Source organism: Peromyscus maniculatus, chromosome 3 (assembly GCF_049852395.1).
Source record: "Peromyscus maniculatus bairdii isolate BWxNUB_F1_BW_parent chromosome 3, HU_Pman_BW_mat_3.1, whole genome shotgun sequence".
In the NCBI taxonomy this organism is placed as follows: Eukaryota; Metazoa; Chordata; class Mammalia; order Rodentia; family Cricetidae; genus Peromyscus; species Peromyscus maniculatus.
Window position 1 is genome coordinate 121,809,728 of NC_134854.1, and position 14,687 is coordinate 121,824,414.

General features: G+C 44.6%; 2 protein-coding genes across 3 annotated transcripts in view; both read right to left on the reverse strand.

The window, feature by feature from the left end:
- Foxp1 (forkhead box P1) overlaps positions 1-6,105 on the reverse strand; it is a 524,457-nt gene extending 518,352 nt beyond the window's left edge. The window contains exon 1 of the mRNA XM_015989405.3: positions 6,087-6,105. The gene's annotated coding sequence lies outside the window, so the exon portion shown is untranslated. The remainder of the gene's footprint in view (positions 1-6,086) is intronic.
- Eif4e3 (eukaryotic translation initiation factor 4E family member 3) overlaps positions 6,087-14,687 on the reverse strand; it is a 263,456-nt gene continuing 254,855 nt past the window's right edge. For both annotated transcript variants that reach the window (XM_076567461.1, XM_076567460.1), the window contains exon 8: positions 6,087-6,216. In XM_076567461.1, the coding sequence (XP_076423576.1) occupies positions 6,119-6,216 (98 nt within the window). In that variant the 3' untranslated portion in view covers positions 6,087-6,118. The remainder of the gene's footprint in view (positions 6,217-14,687) is intronic.

Here is a 14,687-nt window from a genome sequence, read left to right on the forward strand (position 1 = left end):
TTCTTTAAGAAGGAATTAAAATGATGGCAATTCTCAACAGGCAGCTCAGCAGCCTGCATATGAAACGAGATGGAAATTTCCTTCTCATGGCCTCTGCACATAACTCCAACCAAGTTAACAGAAAACAGAATGTTTTTTAGAACAACGTGTAATGTCTAAGTTCCTAGAATTTTACATCACGGAAGCCATGTACAATCTGAAGGCTGACTGCCTTCCTCCTTGGTACAGCTCATCGATAAGCAAGGTTAACAGAGTTATCCCCCGTCCCCCTGGCTCAGCACCTGGCACACGCACGGGTACCCGCCCTTCCCGAGAGACACCGTGCGGCAGAATGAAAGTCAGTCTCCAGTTCTCACACCACCACTTCCTCGCCAAGTCAGAGCCAGGAGTGACACATAGGTAAAGGAAGGTGAGAACAGCCTCCCCCTCTTACCTTCTCCAGCGTCACAGAAATCGAAAACAAATGAATACCGCAACCTCACAATGGTTCTCACCTAAAACACTCAAACCAGAAGACAGGCAAAAATAAACTACCCAGAAAATTCAGGGGGCAAGGTGCAGGTATGTCTGTCAAAAACCCTTCTGCGAATGTGGGTGTAATCAGCACACTTAGGAGTTAGACCCGAGAGGACCACACAGTGCCACACTGTCTCAGAAAAACAAAAGGCTCAAGATGTGGCTTACTTGGTTAGCACAGCCCTGGGTTTAATCCCCAACACAAAAATATATATCTGTGTGTATGTACACATATATGCATGTATACTTACACATTTCTGTATTAACTACCCCATATCAATACCGTCAACATTTGAGCACGCCAGGGCACATTCATGGAGGTCAGGAAACTTCGAGGGTTGGTTCTCACTTTCGATACTGTTGAGGCAGCCCTTCTCTAGCTGCTTCTGATCTCATACACCAGAATAGCTGGCCTGCAAGCTTTCAAGCAATCATACCTTAGTCTCCCATTTCACTGTAGGGATGCTAAGAGTACAGAGGTAGGGCACAACATGCAGCTTTTAAGGTGGGTTCCAGGAACTGAACTCAGGCTTGCATGGATAGCGCCTCCACTGCCTAATGCTTAGCCAGTTCCCTGGTCCTCATATATAGGATTCTTTAACTGACATAAGAAACATGAACTTTCAGTGACTGTGTACCAGATAAGGGTGAACTGGGCATATAAAGGTCAACTCGAAAGACTTCCCTAAAGCTACTTGCTTTATAAACGATGGTGCCACTGATACCACGAACGGTGAACTGATAACCTACAAGATTGAAGGTGGAAAATTCTTAGAGACTTAGACCTTCAGTGTCTGCCCCAAGCATGGGAATGGAAAGGAAATGATCAAATCCTGTGTCAAGAATGTTCACCATCCTTGATTCAGGCAAGAAGTGTGTCTAGGTGCGAAACGAACAAAACCTACCCAATAGATTAAAAGTTTATTCTAAAGCAAATTAGTATGTCCAGGAAAATGCTTATATAATCCCACAAGGGGCTCAGAGAGGAATGGGAAGTACCTGCAATATAAATGCAGATCACCTTTATTACAAAGTTGGGTCATATTCTGATTCCTAGCCTAATTTCCTATATCATAAAAACCTATATTCAATTTTATAAATAGCAGATAGCAAGAATCATAAATTTAGTTAATGCAGAAATTTAACAATTTTTTTTTAAAAAAAAATGAGAGTGAGAAATGGCTGTTTCAGAGCAAGTATCAGAAAGGGTTCTTTCTTTGAAGCTATGTTTTTCCCTCTGACGCCACCTCCTTGGGGACATAACTAGAGAGAAATAAATTTCACAGCTAATATATATGAAGTAACATGTTTAACATTATCCAATGAATTTATATCTACCTACAGCATATAAATTTATTCCACATAAACTGTCGCCTCCAACAGAATTCATTAAAACAACGTTACAGCTTCTGAATTAAATGCAATCTTCTAATTGGAATTTAATCTTACAATAGTAGTCGGTGGGTTTTCTCTTTTAATTCACAAACGGAATAATTCATTCACGTGCTTCACAGCTCTATCTGAAGGAGGTAACAGCACATTGGACACAGGCTGGCTGCCCACTGCTGTGAGGCCAGAGGGTTGTTCATGACTATCCTGCCTCGGCTCATGGGCAGGAAAGGATGGACACTGGCCATGCTGAATGAATGCATCACTAATATATTCTATTACCTCCATGAAAATGTCATGTTAATTTCTGATCTTCATCAAGCCAGACAATGGCTTATATCACTGGCCGTTAGCCAATTAGCTATGTGGAAAATATTCGGCCAATTACATTACTTATATTAGGTTAGGGACTGGAGAGAGAGGCAAAATAAACGTGTTGAAAATACTGGGGAGATAAAATTTAAGTTGACACTGTCTCCGCATGCTGGAGCCCAAGTTATACAATCTGATAGGCAGCTGCCAGTGCTTATAAATGCTTATTAAATCTCGCTTCTCTTTATGGCATGAGAGAAGATCTGTATTTTTACCAATATTAGCTTCATTGTGTTATGAAAGAGACCAAAATACTTAAGATCATTCGCTCCAGCTTATAAAACATATTATATAGTTTATTAAATTGTTGAAATTACTTTTCAGAGTCAAAATTTCACAGACTGGAAGTTTAAGCACAACCAAGTGGCTTGGCCCAATGACAGACTGCAACCCAAGGTGGCCCATAAAGGGATGTGTCAGCCTGCTCTCCTGTCTCAGACCTCTGGGGACAGGGGGAGGGGAGGAGTTCGTTCTCAAGTTTTATCTAAAAAGCAAAGATGCCCAGCTTCACAAGTCAGCCTCTTGCTTGACTTGAAGTCAGATGGGTTTGTATCTTCCAAGTTTCTACTTCTCCACAAGTCAAAAGTTAAGAGTGTGATCATGAGAAAGATCAAAACCAAACTGAAACTAGGAGGATGGCAAAGTTGGTGAAGTACTTGCCATGATGCGCGCACGTGGACCTGAGTGCAGGTTCCCAGCCATCATGTATAAAAGCTGCACTTGCCGTCTTGGCTCTGGGAAGGGAGAAACAGACTCAAGCAGACTAGCCTTCTCTGCAAGTTCCAGGCAAGCAAGAGACCCAGTCTCAGACAACCAGGTGGATGCTGTATGAGGTTGACCCATGAGGCTGACCTCTGACCTCTGCACACACAGACACACACACACACACAGACACACAAAGAGAAACTGTACATGAATAAATGAAACCAACGTGAACAATGTGAGCAAATCACTCACATCACTTGGTGCTTAGAGTGTGTCACCAGATCTGTGGAGAGTTTGGTGGTTGGGAACAGCACAAGGCCAGAGCACAGCCTGACAAATAAGCCAGAACCTCTGCCATTCCTCGTCAATCTTCTCAGGAACACTATGCAAATCCAGACTGTTATTATCACATTTATTAATAACCATGGCTAGCTGCCTATTAAATATGCAACAGACTTAGCCACTCTTCACTCCATGCCTCAGACAGGGAACGACATTAACGAATGCTTCATGCGCACACCAGGCAAACAGAAGGCAAATCAGAGGTCTGCCAGGTGAATGGTGGGCTTAAGGAGCCACAACCCACAGACAGACTCTCCTTTCTCGTTCCTTACTTCGTTATACAGACATGTTTGCTGCCAACACAGATTCAATACATTAGCCATCTTCTGACCCCAAAACTTTGGCTATAATGATCTATTTGTGTAACCCTTTTATCTCAGTTTTATTCCCCTGCACCCAAGGTAGAGGATGTGCCATTCTGACCACCCACCCTGTGGATCTGACCTGCTTTACCATGAGGACACATTCCAGGAAATGCCTCACTCAGAACAAGAGTTGATGTTGAGACTAAAGACTCCAAATGATTAGCGATCGTTTCATTACTCAATAAACTATAAGGTGTAAAAGGCACAAGACTATGACTGAGTTGGCAGTGAAAGGACCTGATCAGCCTTCAGGGGTGCAGCACTAGGCCAGGACAAGTCCCTGCATCGCAGAGACTTCATCCTTTGGTGTGCCTCAAAGCTGACTTGGGGGTAGATGAAAATGTCAGAATGAATATCCCAGCTCACAGGACCTCTACTTCCTACTAAAAACACAGCCCTGGGAAGTTTATTGCAGTCTGAGAAACATAAAGCATTTCCTCATTTATAAAAACTAACACTGCTATTCAACATGGACGAACAGTAGATTCTTTTTCAAAAGAGTGATTTTTATTACAGTTCTTCAGACTGACTTTTCCGATAGTCTTAACAACTGAAATTGACAAGTAAAATAGGCCGACTATTCATTAAACCTATTCATGTGGTTTTGTTCAATTTCATACAACAATTTCAGGACAACGAGACTGAGTCAGACTCTCAGTATTGAAGTCAGGGGTGACAGGTAAGGGAGGCTGGGCTCCGTGACATTTCGAGACCTTCAGAATCCCAACCACTTCTATGAATTCTCGTTTGTACTCCAGACAGATTAAAGATTTATCGTCTACGCCACCTGTATGTGTGACATCTGCTCACCAATCTACAGACCATCCACCAAAGCCTAGCAAAGGGCTATCGCACTGGGAGCCCTCTGCGAGGGACCCCCAGACCTGACTTAGGACCCTGAAAATTTATCTAAGATTTCATTCAGCTCTACCGCCGCACGACGCCACTGGCCATTTTATTTTTATACTGCAGACGTCCTTGTCTTGTTTATTGTTGATTGTTTGCCTACTTCTTGTCAATGAAAGGAAAACTACTGTGCAGAAAATAACAGGATGATATTTTCTCCCTCTCTAGCTGCAGTAAAATGAAATGAAAAGTATGACTAGTCTGCTCAGAAACGTGAAAGTCAACAGGCTCTTGAGGGACAGGATGGTATATAACAGTGAGACTAGTTGTTTTCCTAAAGTTCTGTGAAATCAGCATGTCAACATGCTCCCTAGCCATAAAATCTTCAAAAAAATTCTGGCCTAAACACCTGAATGTTTAACAGTGTTTTCAAGACACACCCATCACCAGAAGACATCTCTTGAAACGAGTGGTGAGTTGAGGACCAATTCCAATGTCCATTTCTAAACTAAGTCCAGGAACAACAATATCCCACTCAGACGGGGTGGGCTTCGGCAGTGCCATTTGTAAATGAAGAAGGTTTGAACAGACAACTTCCAGAGCCTAGTTAGTACAGACACCATCTAATCCATCACCACGATTTGTACAGAATACAGGGAATCAAAGGAAAGAGATCATATACGCGTCAGTTAATTATTAGTTAACTTTGAAGATGTGTGCCTTTTATTCTATTCTCCCAATTAAATATGTTTTGAATACAAGTCCACTAATGAGATGAGTTTATGCCAATGGCTCTTAGCACTTCGTGTCACTCAGTAAATACCTGACACTCAACGGTGCCCATAAACTGGCTCTATTCTAGGACAAGGTTACTGCAGGATGTCAGGCATCGCCCTACATCCCTCTGCACCTCAGCAAGTGACTGGGTGTAAAGGTAAGTCACAATTATTCACTGTTACACGGGAAGCCGTTGGCTTTCTCAGGAACATGGTAGATGGTATCAAATGTGGAAAGTACACATAACAGGAAAATATCACGTTCCTTCTGTCACGCCCCTGAATGACCTGATGAGGCAGGTAACGGGCAAAAGTCCCCAGAAAATTGTTGAGAAACCCAACTTTACAACCCTTTGGCTTTTTCAGGAGCCCATTATGTGAGGGCCAATGACTGGGACCTATCCACGAGCAAACTGGGACTCAGGATGAAGGACTCTGAGCTGTGCTGCAGTGTGGCTTGCGTTACTGGTAAGTTATGACAGGGCTCAAAAAGCAATTCCTCAGACAATGGTGCCTTCCTTCCAAAAATTCGATTGCCTATGCTTCAGAGTCTTATTAAAACAAAACAAAGCCAAGTAAGAAAAGTTCCCTCATGTCCTTCCTCAGACTCCTGTAAGAATCATCCTGAAAGGTTTAACAATGAGATGAACACCATGGTGTGTCCCTGCTCTCACAGATGTGTTCACTGCCTTCTTGGTTCATCGTCTTCATTGACATTTCTTTTTCTTTATGGTCTTGTGACGTTTCAAATGAATAGTCACCAACTTTCACTCACCCTTTCGGCTAGCAGGCATCACACCCATCCGTTCATGGCTGAAGGCAAGTCAGAGAAGGGAGCGCAGCCCTCACCATGGCCGAAAGGGTTCCCTCGGAAACTGGGATTGTCAGCAGAAGCTCCTGGGACACTGCAACACAAAAATGTTTTCACACATAACTAAGATGTAACTTCTGAAACCACTACTTCCTTAAACTTGAAAACAGCAACACAGACACCACTGTAGACATGGGGAAAACACCGTTCCAACAGCGTGATGCTCACAAGCAGGAACTGGAAGCTGTTTTTGAACGACAAAGGCCACTACTTACTTAGACTTCTCTATCATCTCCTTACATAGTTCAGCATTTCAAATGCACCATGCCCTATCAGAAAGGCTCGAGTAATACAAATCCATATTAAGTTGAACCTTACACACATAAATAAAAGTATCTTTTCTTGTTAGATAATGCTCTTTGCCAGAGGATGAAAAAAAAAACACTCAAAAAATGATAAAAAACTAATAAATTATAATCATTTGATATAGTAATAACCATGAAGAAGAAAATAGTAACAGAAATAAGTCATAATGCTTTACACAAAATAATTCCATTTTACTATTCAGGAGGTCTTGAGTTCTGCAGGAACCACACTCAGGTACATATTTCCACTGAGAAAGAAGACACAGAGAGGAGCTCAAAGTTGAGGAACCTCAAATCAGGCCTCAGAACAGCACTGTTCAAATATGCGGCCCTGAAGAGCCTTTACTGCGCTGAGATGCCAGTTCTGCCACGTGCAAACATAGGTATTAACCAGTGCTCACCTACCTCCTTCTAGTGCCCTTAGCTTCTCTATCATAAAGCACGATTATTTATAAGGAACTTGAACTATTAGCTTCTCCTTTAACATCATGATTAAGAGGTTTATGACATGAATCACTCTGATGTCCAACTGTCATCAACACCAAAGATGGGCTGTGGGCAGAGTGTTGCAAGTGTTTAGGAAGACTTTCACTCTGGCATAGGGACCTAGTGCTGTTAAGCTGGCAGTCAGTGGCAGATGGCATCCCCTGGGTGTCCACAGAAAGCTTCCCTTCCTCCCCAGAACACAGCACCAACTGCAGAGAAACTCAGTCCCAGTGTATTCCAGATCAGACCTTCTCAAACTGTGGAAGTATCACTGAGATCTGTTCAAAATGCAGACTGGAGGGCTGTGCTTCCCAGGACTGATTTAGTACGTCTGCAATGGACCTTAGACTCCGTTTCTACCAGACTACCAGAAGAAACAGTGACTGTAACAGTAGACCATACTGAAACCAAATGGCAAGTCCTGTGCTCCAGCTGTCACAAATATCCTTGAGTCCCAGACTTAGAGAGCTTCTCCAAAGCTATGGACTCTATCTCATACAGCAAAAAGTCATACGCTAGGGTCCCTCATTCTCTGAGTAAAGTCTAAACAGTCTAAAGAGCCCTCTAATTCCCTGACATGACCTCAGACTACCAATTCAGCTCCTCACTACTACCAAAGCAGACCCAGTAGGCTTCTTCCTGCTCAAAGTGAGCCACAGGTCTGGTGTCCTTGTTAGTCCAGCCCGCGGGAACCCTACTAGTCTACTCCTTACACAGAGGGTTCTTTCTCATCTCTGTGTATTAGGGACATTAGCCTCTTCAAGAGCCTGCCCTGCCCACCGACGTAAGCCTACCTCCTACTTAGCCTCAACCGTATCATCCTGTTTGCTTTCTCAGGAACCGCTAGCATCGTTCATTCACCTTTGTTCCTCATCAGACCATCAGCTCCATGAGATAAAGGTTCTGCCCATCACTTTAAAACTGCCAGAAAAGTACTGCCGCATAAAGGCACTCCATACAGATGTTTAGTCAACAAATGACTCAAAAATCACAATTAAGTAAATCAGCATCTCCTAAAATAGAACTGCCATCGATGGACAGCTAGATATAAGATACTGTCTGAAGGATTTTACAATCATTACTCCATTTCATAAGAAGTGTATTATAGGGCCTGAAAGCTAGCTCAGCAGTTAAGAGCATTGGCTGCTCCTTCAGAGACCCCAGGCTTGAGTCCCAGCACCCATATGGTAACTCACAAATTATCTATAATCACCACTCCAGGGAATCTGACTCCCTCTTCTGGCCTTTGTAGGTACATGCAAGTGGTACAGATACACATGATTGCAAACATCCATACACATGAAATAGAATGGAATGGAATGGAATGGACTGAATTGGAATGGATTAGCGTGGCGTGGCGTGGCGTGGCGTGGCGTGGCATAGAATAGAATAGAATAGAATAGAATAGAATAGAATAGAATAGAATAGAATAGAATAGAATAGAATTTGTATTACCAAGTATCTACTATAGATACTGAGGCACAGAGAATCCCAGGGACTGGGCTCTGTAATGCTTACTCTGAGAAATGCACACTTTTCCAAGCCACTGCACAAATGCAGTCTCAGATCCTAAATTAGATGGCCTTCTGACACAGGCTTCTGAAGCAGGTTGGCTCAGCTGAGTCTTGGCCATGAGACCTCATGGAAGACACTTCACCGTTCTTCAGGGAAAGCTCCCTTTCAAGTATAGGAAGAGCTGGAGCACCCACAATTACTAGGCACATAGCAACACACAGTGGGGTTTCTAGAGCTGCTGCTGCCACAGACAAGTACACTAAGCCAGATCTCCTCCCAGCAGAATTCCAGAACTGTTCCAAGACAGCACCTAATATCCTTAATAGTTTATATTTAAAGAAGAAGAGGGAGGGGAGAGGAAGGAGGAGGAAGGAGAAAAAGGAGGAGGAGGAAGGGGAGGAGGAGGAGAAACAGAAGCAGCAAAGAATGGTTAAAGTTACTCTTTTGTCTCTGATTCTAGAACAGTTCCGAAGCCCAGGAGTAGTGCCAGTGAAGGCAGGAGGAGGCGGGGTTAACCACAAAAAGTTTCTGGTCAGCTGATTCCTTTCTAGAGGAACTGTCTTCAGCCAGTGTTAGAAGGGATTAGAAACTGGGATGGCAGCAGCAGGGCAGCAAAGTACCAACTCCCACCGAAGAGCCGCGGGCTAGGCAGTGATAAAGAGCCAGCAAAGCATCTCGAGTGAGGACTGAGCCTGGATGCTGGCTGCCCCCAAGGGTTTGTTTTGTTTTTGTTTTTCCTATGTGAAGGGCAGCTTTCCAGTCAAGCCACTGGTGGGTCAAGCCACAGCCTGGGACTCAGCTCAGCAACTCTGCCATGCTTCACTTAAAATGCAGAAGAGTAACCAGGAATACCCAGAAATAAAGGACCAACTTCCACTGTGGTTTGTGGGGCAATTCTGTTTGGTTTGGGGGTGTTTGGATGAGCATCCACCAGACACAGAAACTGCCTCCACTCCGCTTTGTAACTTACTAACACTATTAACTGCTCTGGGCTCCAGAAATGAAAGATAGAGCCACTGAAGAAAGACAGATAGCCAAATAAATTATCCAGGACACTGCCCAGAGGCAAAAGCAGTCTACCTGGAAGTGTATACCCAGAAAAACTATCTTCCAAAACAGAAGGTGAAAAGAGAGCCTTCCAGACCAAAAAAAAAAAAAAAAAAGGAGTTTACCACTTCTTCCTGAGGACTAATGGTAAGCTAAAAGAAAATGATTTTGAAGGACAGTTCTTTGATTTCAATATGTAGTGGTGAGCCAAAATAATGGACTTGAGAGGAAACAAGTAAATGCATTAATAGAGCAAAGGGCGGGTATCAAAAAATTTAAATATATGTGAACACACACACACACACACACACACACACACACACACATCCTAGACTTCGTACTCAGAGCTTATTTGTTCTTTCCTCACACTGTAGTTATGTCAATCACCAAGTCCAGGCTGGCAGAACAAACCAAGGCACTAGCTTCATAAGCAGATCCCTGCCCTCCATACCGACCTGCACCATCAGATTTCGGAGAGCTGCGTGTCTACCAGACACCCCTGGAAACTGCAGCAGCCCACTGAATTTCTCTCTGAGCGCTCCAAGCCAAGACATTAAGGGCTCAGTCCTGGGCAGTTTGGGCTGTAAGCACCTCGGGGGGCATTGTGCTCCTCCATTCCCTTCCAGCCCCAAAGAGGCCTGAGCCTGGGAGGTCAGCTGGAACACTGCTCCAACCTGCTAATCAAGAGCTGCAATAAATTAAAAGCCCATTAAAATATTTTAGAAAAAGCCTAGAAGTGCTCAAACATTAATTGTGCCATATTCAATCTGTTTTCCTAGAGATCTGAAAAGCCAGATTACCACCCTGGGGGTCATTAGAAAGGATGAAGCTTTCTCCTTTTTCCATTTACATATTTAAAAATGCATACATCCTGGCAGTGGTCAGTAGCTCCTTTCCAAGGCTTTGCAAGTCCTTGTGGCTACTTGCAAATGCCACTGTCTAGCCACAGAGAAGGGACGTCTACTGGAGCCTGCTTTGTTTTGTTTGGATTTTTTTTCTTCTTCTTTGGTTTTGTTTTATTTTATTTTTTTAAAGCAAAAGAACCAAAGCCCAGGGCTGTTGGTTGCAAAACAGCTCTGGGAAAAACAGGTAGAGGCAGCCACAAAACAACAGTGCTGTTTTCTTGTTTTGTTCACCCTGTTTATTTTCCCCTGAAGCAATCACTGCTTGGTACAAAAGTCTGCAGGGAGCTGGGAAGAGCAGCTGTGGTTCCCTGGAGGCCAGGACCCAGCAATCAAGTTGTTTACCAAACACTGCCAGGCACCGGGAAACAACAACAGCACAGGCAGGCTTTGCATCTATTTTTCAAAAAACAACCTCCCAAACCCTGGGTTGCTGGGGAACCGCCCTGCGTGGCTCTGGCTGAGAGGAGAAGTGGGAAATTAAAGGCACGGACTGTACAGAGTGGCTGCCCCCCTCCCCCAAGTCCTGCATGTAATCAGGATTCCATTTCTACTGAAGACTGTCTAACCTAAAAGGGAGGACCGAGGGCCAGCAGAATCGCAAGCAGTGAATTCATGCATGAGGCATTTCCAAGCTTACATTCCAGTGAGGCTCTGTCCATAAGCCCCCAGGGGTGGTTTTCCATTTTGATCAAGCAAGAGGCTCTACATGGGGCTTTGTAAAACACAGGCCCTAGTTTCTAAATCAGGAGGTTGATCTAACATAGAGACTGGCAGTTTCTAGAAAGTTCTCAAGTGACACTGGTATTCTGGCTGAGAATCTCTGTTATGAAGCTGGATGCCCTCTCACTTAGCCCTGCTGAAGATTAGGGGATGGGTTTTCCATTTGGACCTCTTCTGAGAGGCTCACCAGGGAAAACACGGCAGCATAATATACAAAACTATTCCCTGACAAGATGCAGGAATGGTTCGCTATTGGCTTCTCCCAGTTCTCTGCCCAACACTTCCCAACCTGGGCTGGGTCCACAAGATTCCTCCGAACTCTAGTTGGGTTTACCCAATGACAGGTGTCCCCTCTGGAGAAAAAAGAAGACAGGACATGCAATCCCCAGCTCTGGCCGCACTGGGCTCTGCAGACTGACTAAGTTCCTCTTTAACTGCTCACAATTCCTGCCTGGCATCCATCCTGATGACTGTCTCCCCCTTTACAGGGGGCCCACCATGCCCTTGTCCCTTTGGCCTTACAAGAAATACAAGCCATCTATTTCCTTCAGGAACCCTTGACTCAAAAGTCTCATTCTGTATGCTGCCCATCAAGTGTCTCTTCATTTAAGAATGCAAAATCTACAAGTGTGTGCACACATAATCGAAACATGTGTGTAGGCACAAACATGCAAAATGTTTAACAACAAATCCAACCAAGTAGTGAGAGTTGTTGTTGTTGAAACATGTAAATCAGATTAGTGAGAAGACCTCGAGCCCCTTGACCAAAGACATCTCTAATGGTTCCTACAGTTTCCTTCAGTCCCCAGGAGCTACAGGAGGGCTGGGCCCACTGTGTCTAACTCGTTACACAACCTGAGAAAGTGAGCGTGAGAGCTTCCAAGGCTGCACTAATTTACTAACTTCATTTCCTTTGTTGCAAATGGCACCAAAATAGAAAGGGAACAGAGGTGGGCGGAGCAGGCTCCATCACCACCCTGTGAATAACTTTCTGACAACAGTGAACCCAGTTCAAAAAGCACCTCGGTTGAGGGGAAGAAGAAAAATGCGACAAATGGAGTGCTGTCAGCTCATAAATAAAACGCCAATCTGCCTCAACTAGGAAGGCTCAGAGAAGAACAAATAATGCTGCTCTTTTTAGGGCAGCAACAATAACTCAGGTGTGCTCTGAATGAGCAGTAAGCTGAGGTCTCAGAGGTGCTAGTACCCGAGTGAATACTGTCGTCTTATTTACTCAGATGGGTCACGGAACCAATACTGTGGCAATTAAGTTCCCGAGGAGAACTAATCATTATTCCTCTAAACTCTATGAAGAATTCTTTCAACTCATCAGAGAACATTCTGGTATGTATGTTCAAAAACAAAGTTTTAAGTGAACCCACTAGCTTAATTATACCACAGGAAGAATATGATATTCTCCATAATTACTTTTCTAGATCATCAGGGCTTAACGAGAACCTTTCCAGTTTGTTTATGTCTCTCTTTTCCATGCACACACCAAACAGAGTATGCCGGACATTTCCTCTGAAATGTGAAGCCTAGTGGGGTTCTTCCATGATCTCTATGCCTTCCTGAGCTGAGCCCTGCTAAGAAGCTCCAGGTCCAAAGAGGTAACCTAGTCTCTCTTCGAGAAAGAGGAAGAGCAACATACCATCCTCCCAACCCCTCTTTACCTCTCAACACTCACACCCCCAACCCACCCCAAACCAGCGTCCCAGTAGAAGCAGAATCTTGCCTTTATCCTTATTCATATCCCTCTCTTTTTATGAAGCCATGTGCTCCCCATCAGGCAAACAGAGGAGAAAGAGCTGGAGTCTTGGATTCCTCCACTGGAGCCAATTTAATACCCTTGTCACAGCCTCCTTGCTGGCACCTACCCAGAAGAAGATGCTACCACTCTCCAGCACTTCTGATCGTCCAAAACCCTTGCTCCCATGAGTCCACGCAAGAGGACCACTGCTTGCAGCTCAGCCACACAGCATTTACCTTCCAATGAGAAGGGCACCCTACTATATTCCTCTCCAGGGGATCTTATGACTAGGTCCAGTTTCTGTCTATATTCTGTCTTTCAGTGTGGCCACCAGAAAACGGCCCTTGTGACAGCCAGGCCAAGGCTCAAACAAGTCTGACAGGGAATAAGGCACTGAAGACAAGTGTGCTCTTGAGTGAACAACTGTAAACTTGCTTATCCTGGAAGCTTCAGTACATTTTCGAATCAGTACAGTACAGTCCCCAGGAGTGTGGGCTGCAGAACTGACTGGGCTTCATCCTAGCTATGCCACGCAGTGGGTGTAACCCTGAAGACCCTTTGAACTGGAGAACCAGACTAATGTTTACATGAACACTATAGGCTTATTTAGTTGCAATGATTTTAAAGAAATGTCCCCCACAGCCACCATGTATTGGTGGCTGGGTTCCCTTACACGTGTTTATGGATTTGGGAGAAGTTAATTGGATTCTGAGCGTTCTGACCTAATCATCATATTAATTCCTCAACAGATATATAATAAGATGGTATTACTGAAAGTTGGTAAAAAAGTAGGAGGTGTGGCCAATTTAGGGGAAGCAGGTCATGGAAGGATGGGTCTTCTCCTCTGCCTCTGCTTCCTGTCTGCCAGAAGGTGGGGGTTTTGTTTGGCCATATGCTCCTGGTTATGATGTTCATCCTCATCTGAGGTCCACAATGGAGTCAGCTGACCATGGACTGAATGAATCTCTGAGCTAAAATGAATCTTCTCTGCTCTGTCTATTCTTGGGTGTTTGTCACAGCAATGACAGATCTGTTCAATCCATTCATGAAAATCTCATCCACTCCCTCTGCATCGGAGGCCATCATCAATGAGTCTAACTGCTCCACAGGCCTCTTCTACCCCTACAATCCTCAAGTCCTGAAACCTTCCCCAGGCTAGCAGCCTCCCCGGGAGCTACCGCTAGCTGGGTCACTCTCCCACAGCCAGCTCCCCGACACCGAAACACACCACTGATAGCTCAAGGAGCATCGGCTGAGATCTTCTGTGGTTCTGAGGACCCTGAAAGCCCATGTAGACATTACTGAAGGAGCAATGGTCCTTTCCCAGTTTCCCATCTGAGCTTTTCAGTTCCCTCATGAGATGGGTAGGAAACAGGTGATGATGATTCATAGTTTATACACTTACACAATAGAGCAGGGCACAGAGGGCCTCCCACATGATGCTCATCTGGGGCTCCTGCAGGAGCCAGGAAGAGTTCCCACAAGCCTACTTGGCAGCCAAACTACAAGAATGGCTACTGAAAATTCCAGGATCCCAAGCTCAATTTCACAAGTACCCCCCACTCATGGTTCAATTCAACAACACAAGGCATGAATCCGTTACCCCATTCCCATAGCAAGCTGGGCTTAGCTAGGCCAGCAGGGTTGCCTGAGGTTGGTTGCCTGCTGGCAGAGAAGGTGGTGTCTCTGTCCCTAAGGCCCAAGGGAGGTTGAAATGACAGGCAAGCGAACAGAAAGCTGGCTGCCATCTGGGTCCTTTATAAGGTTTCTGTGGTAA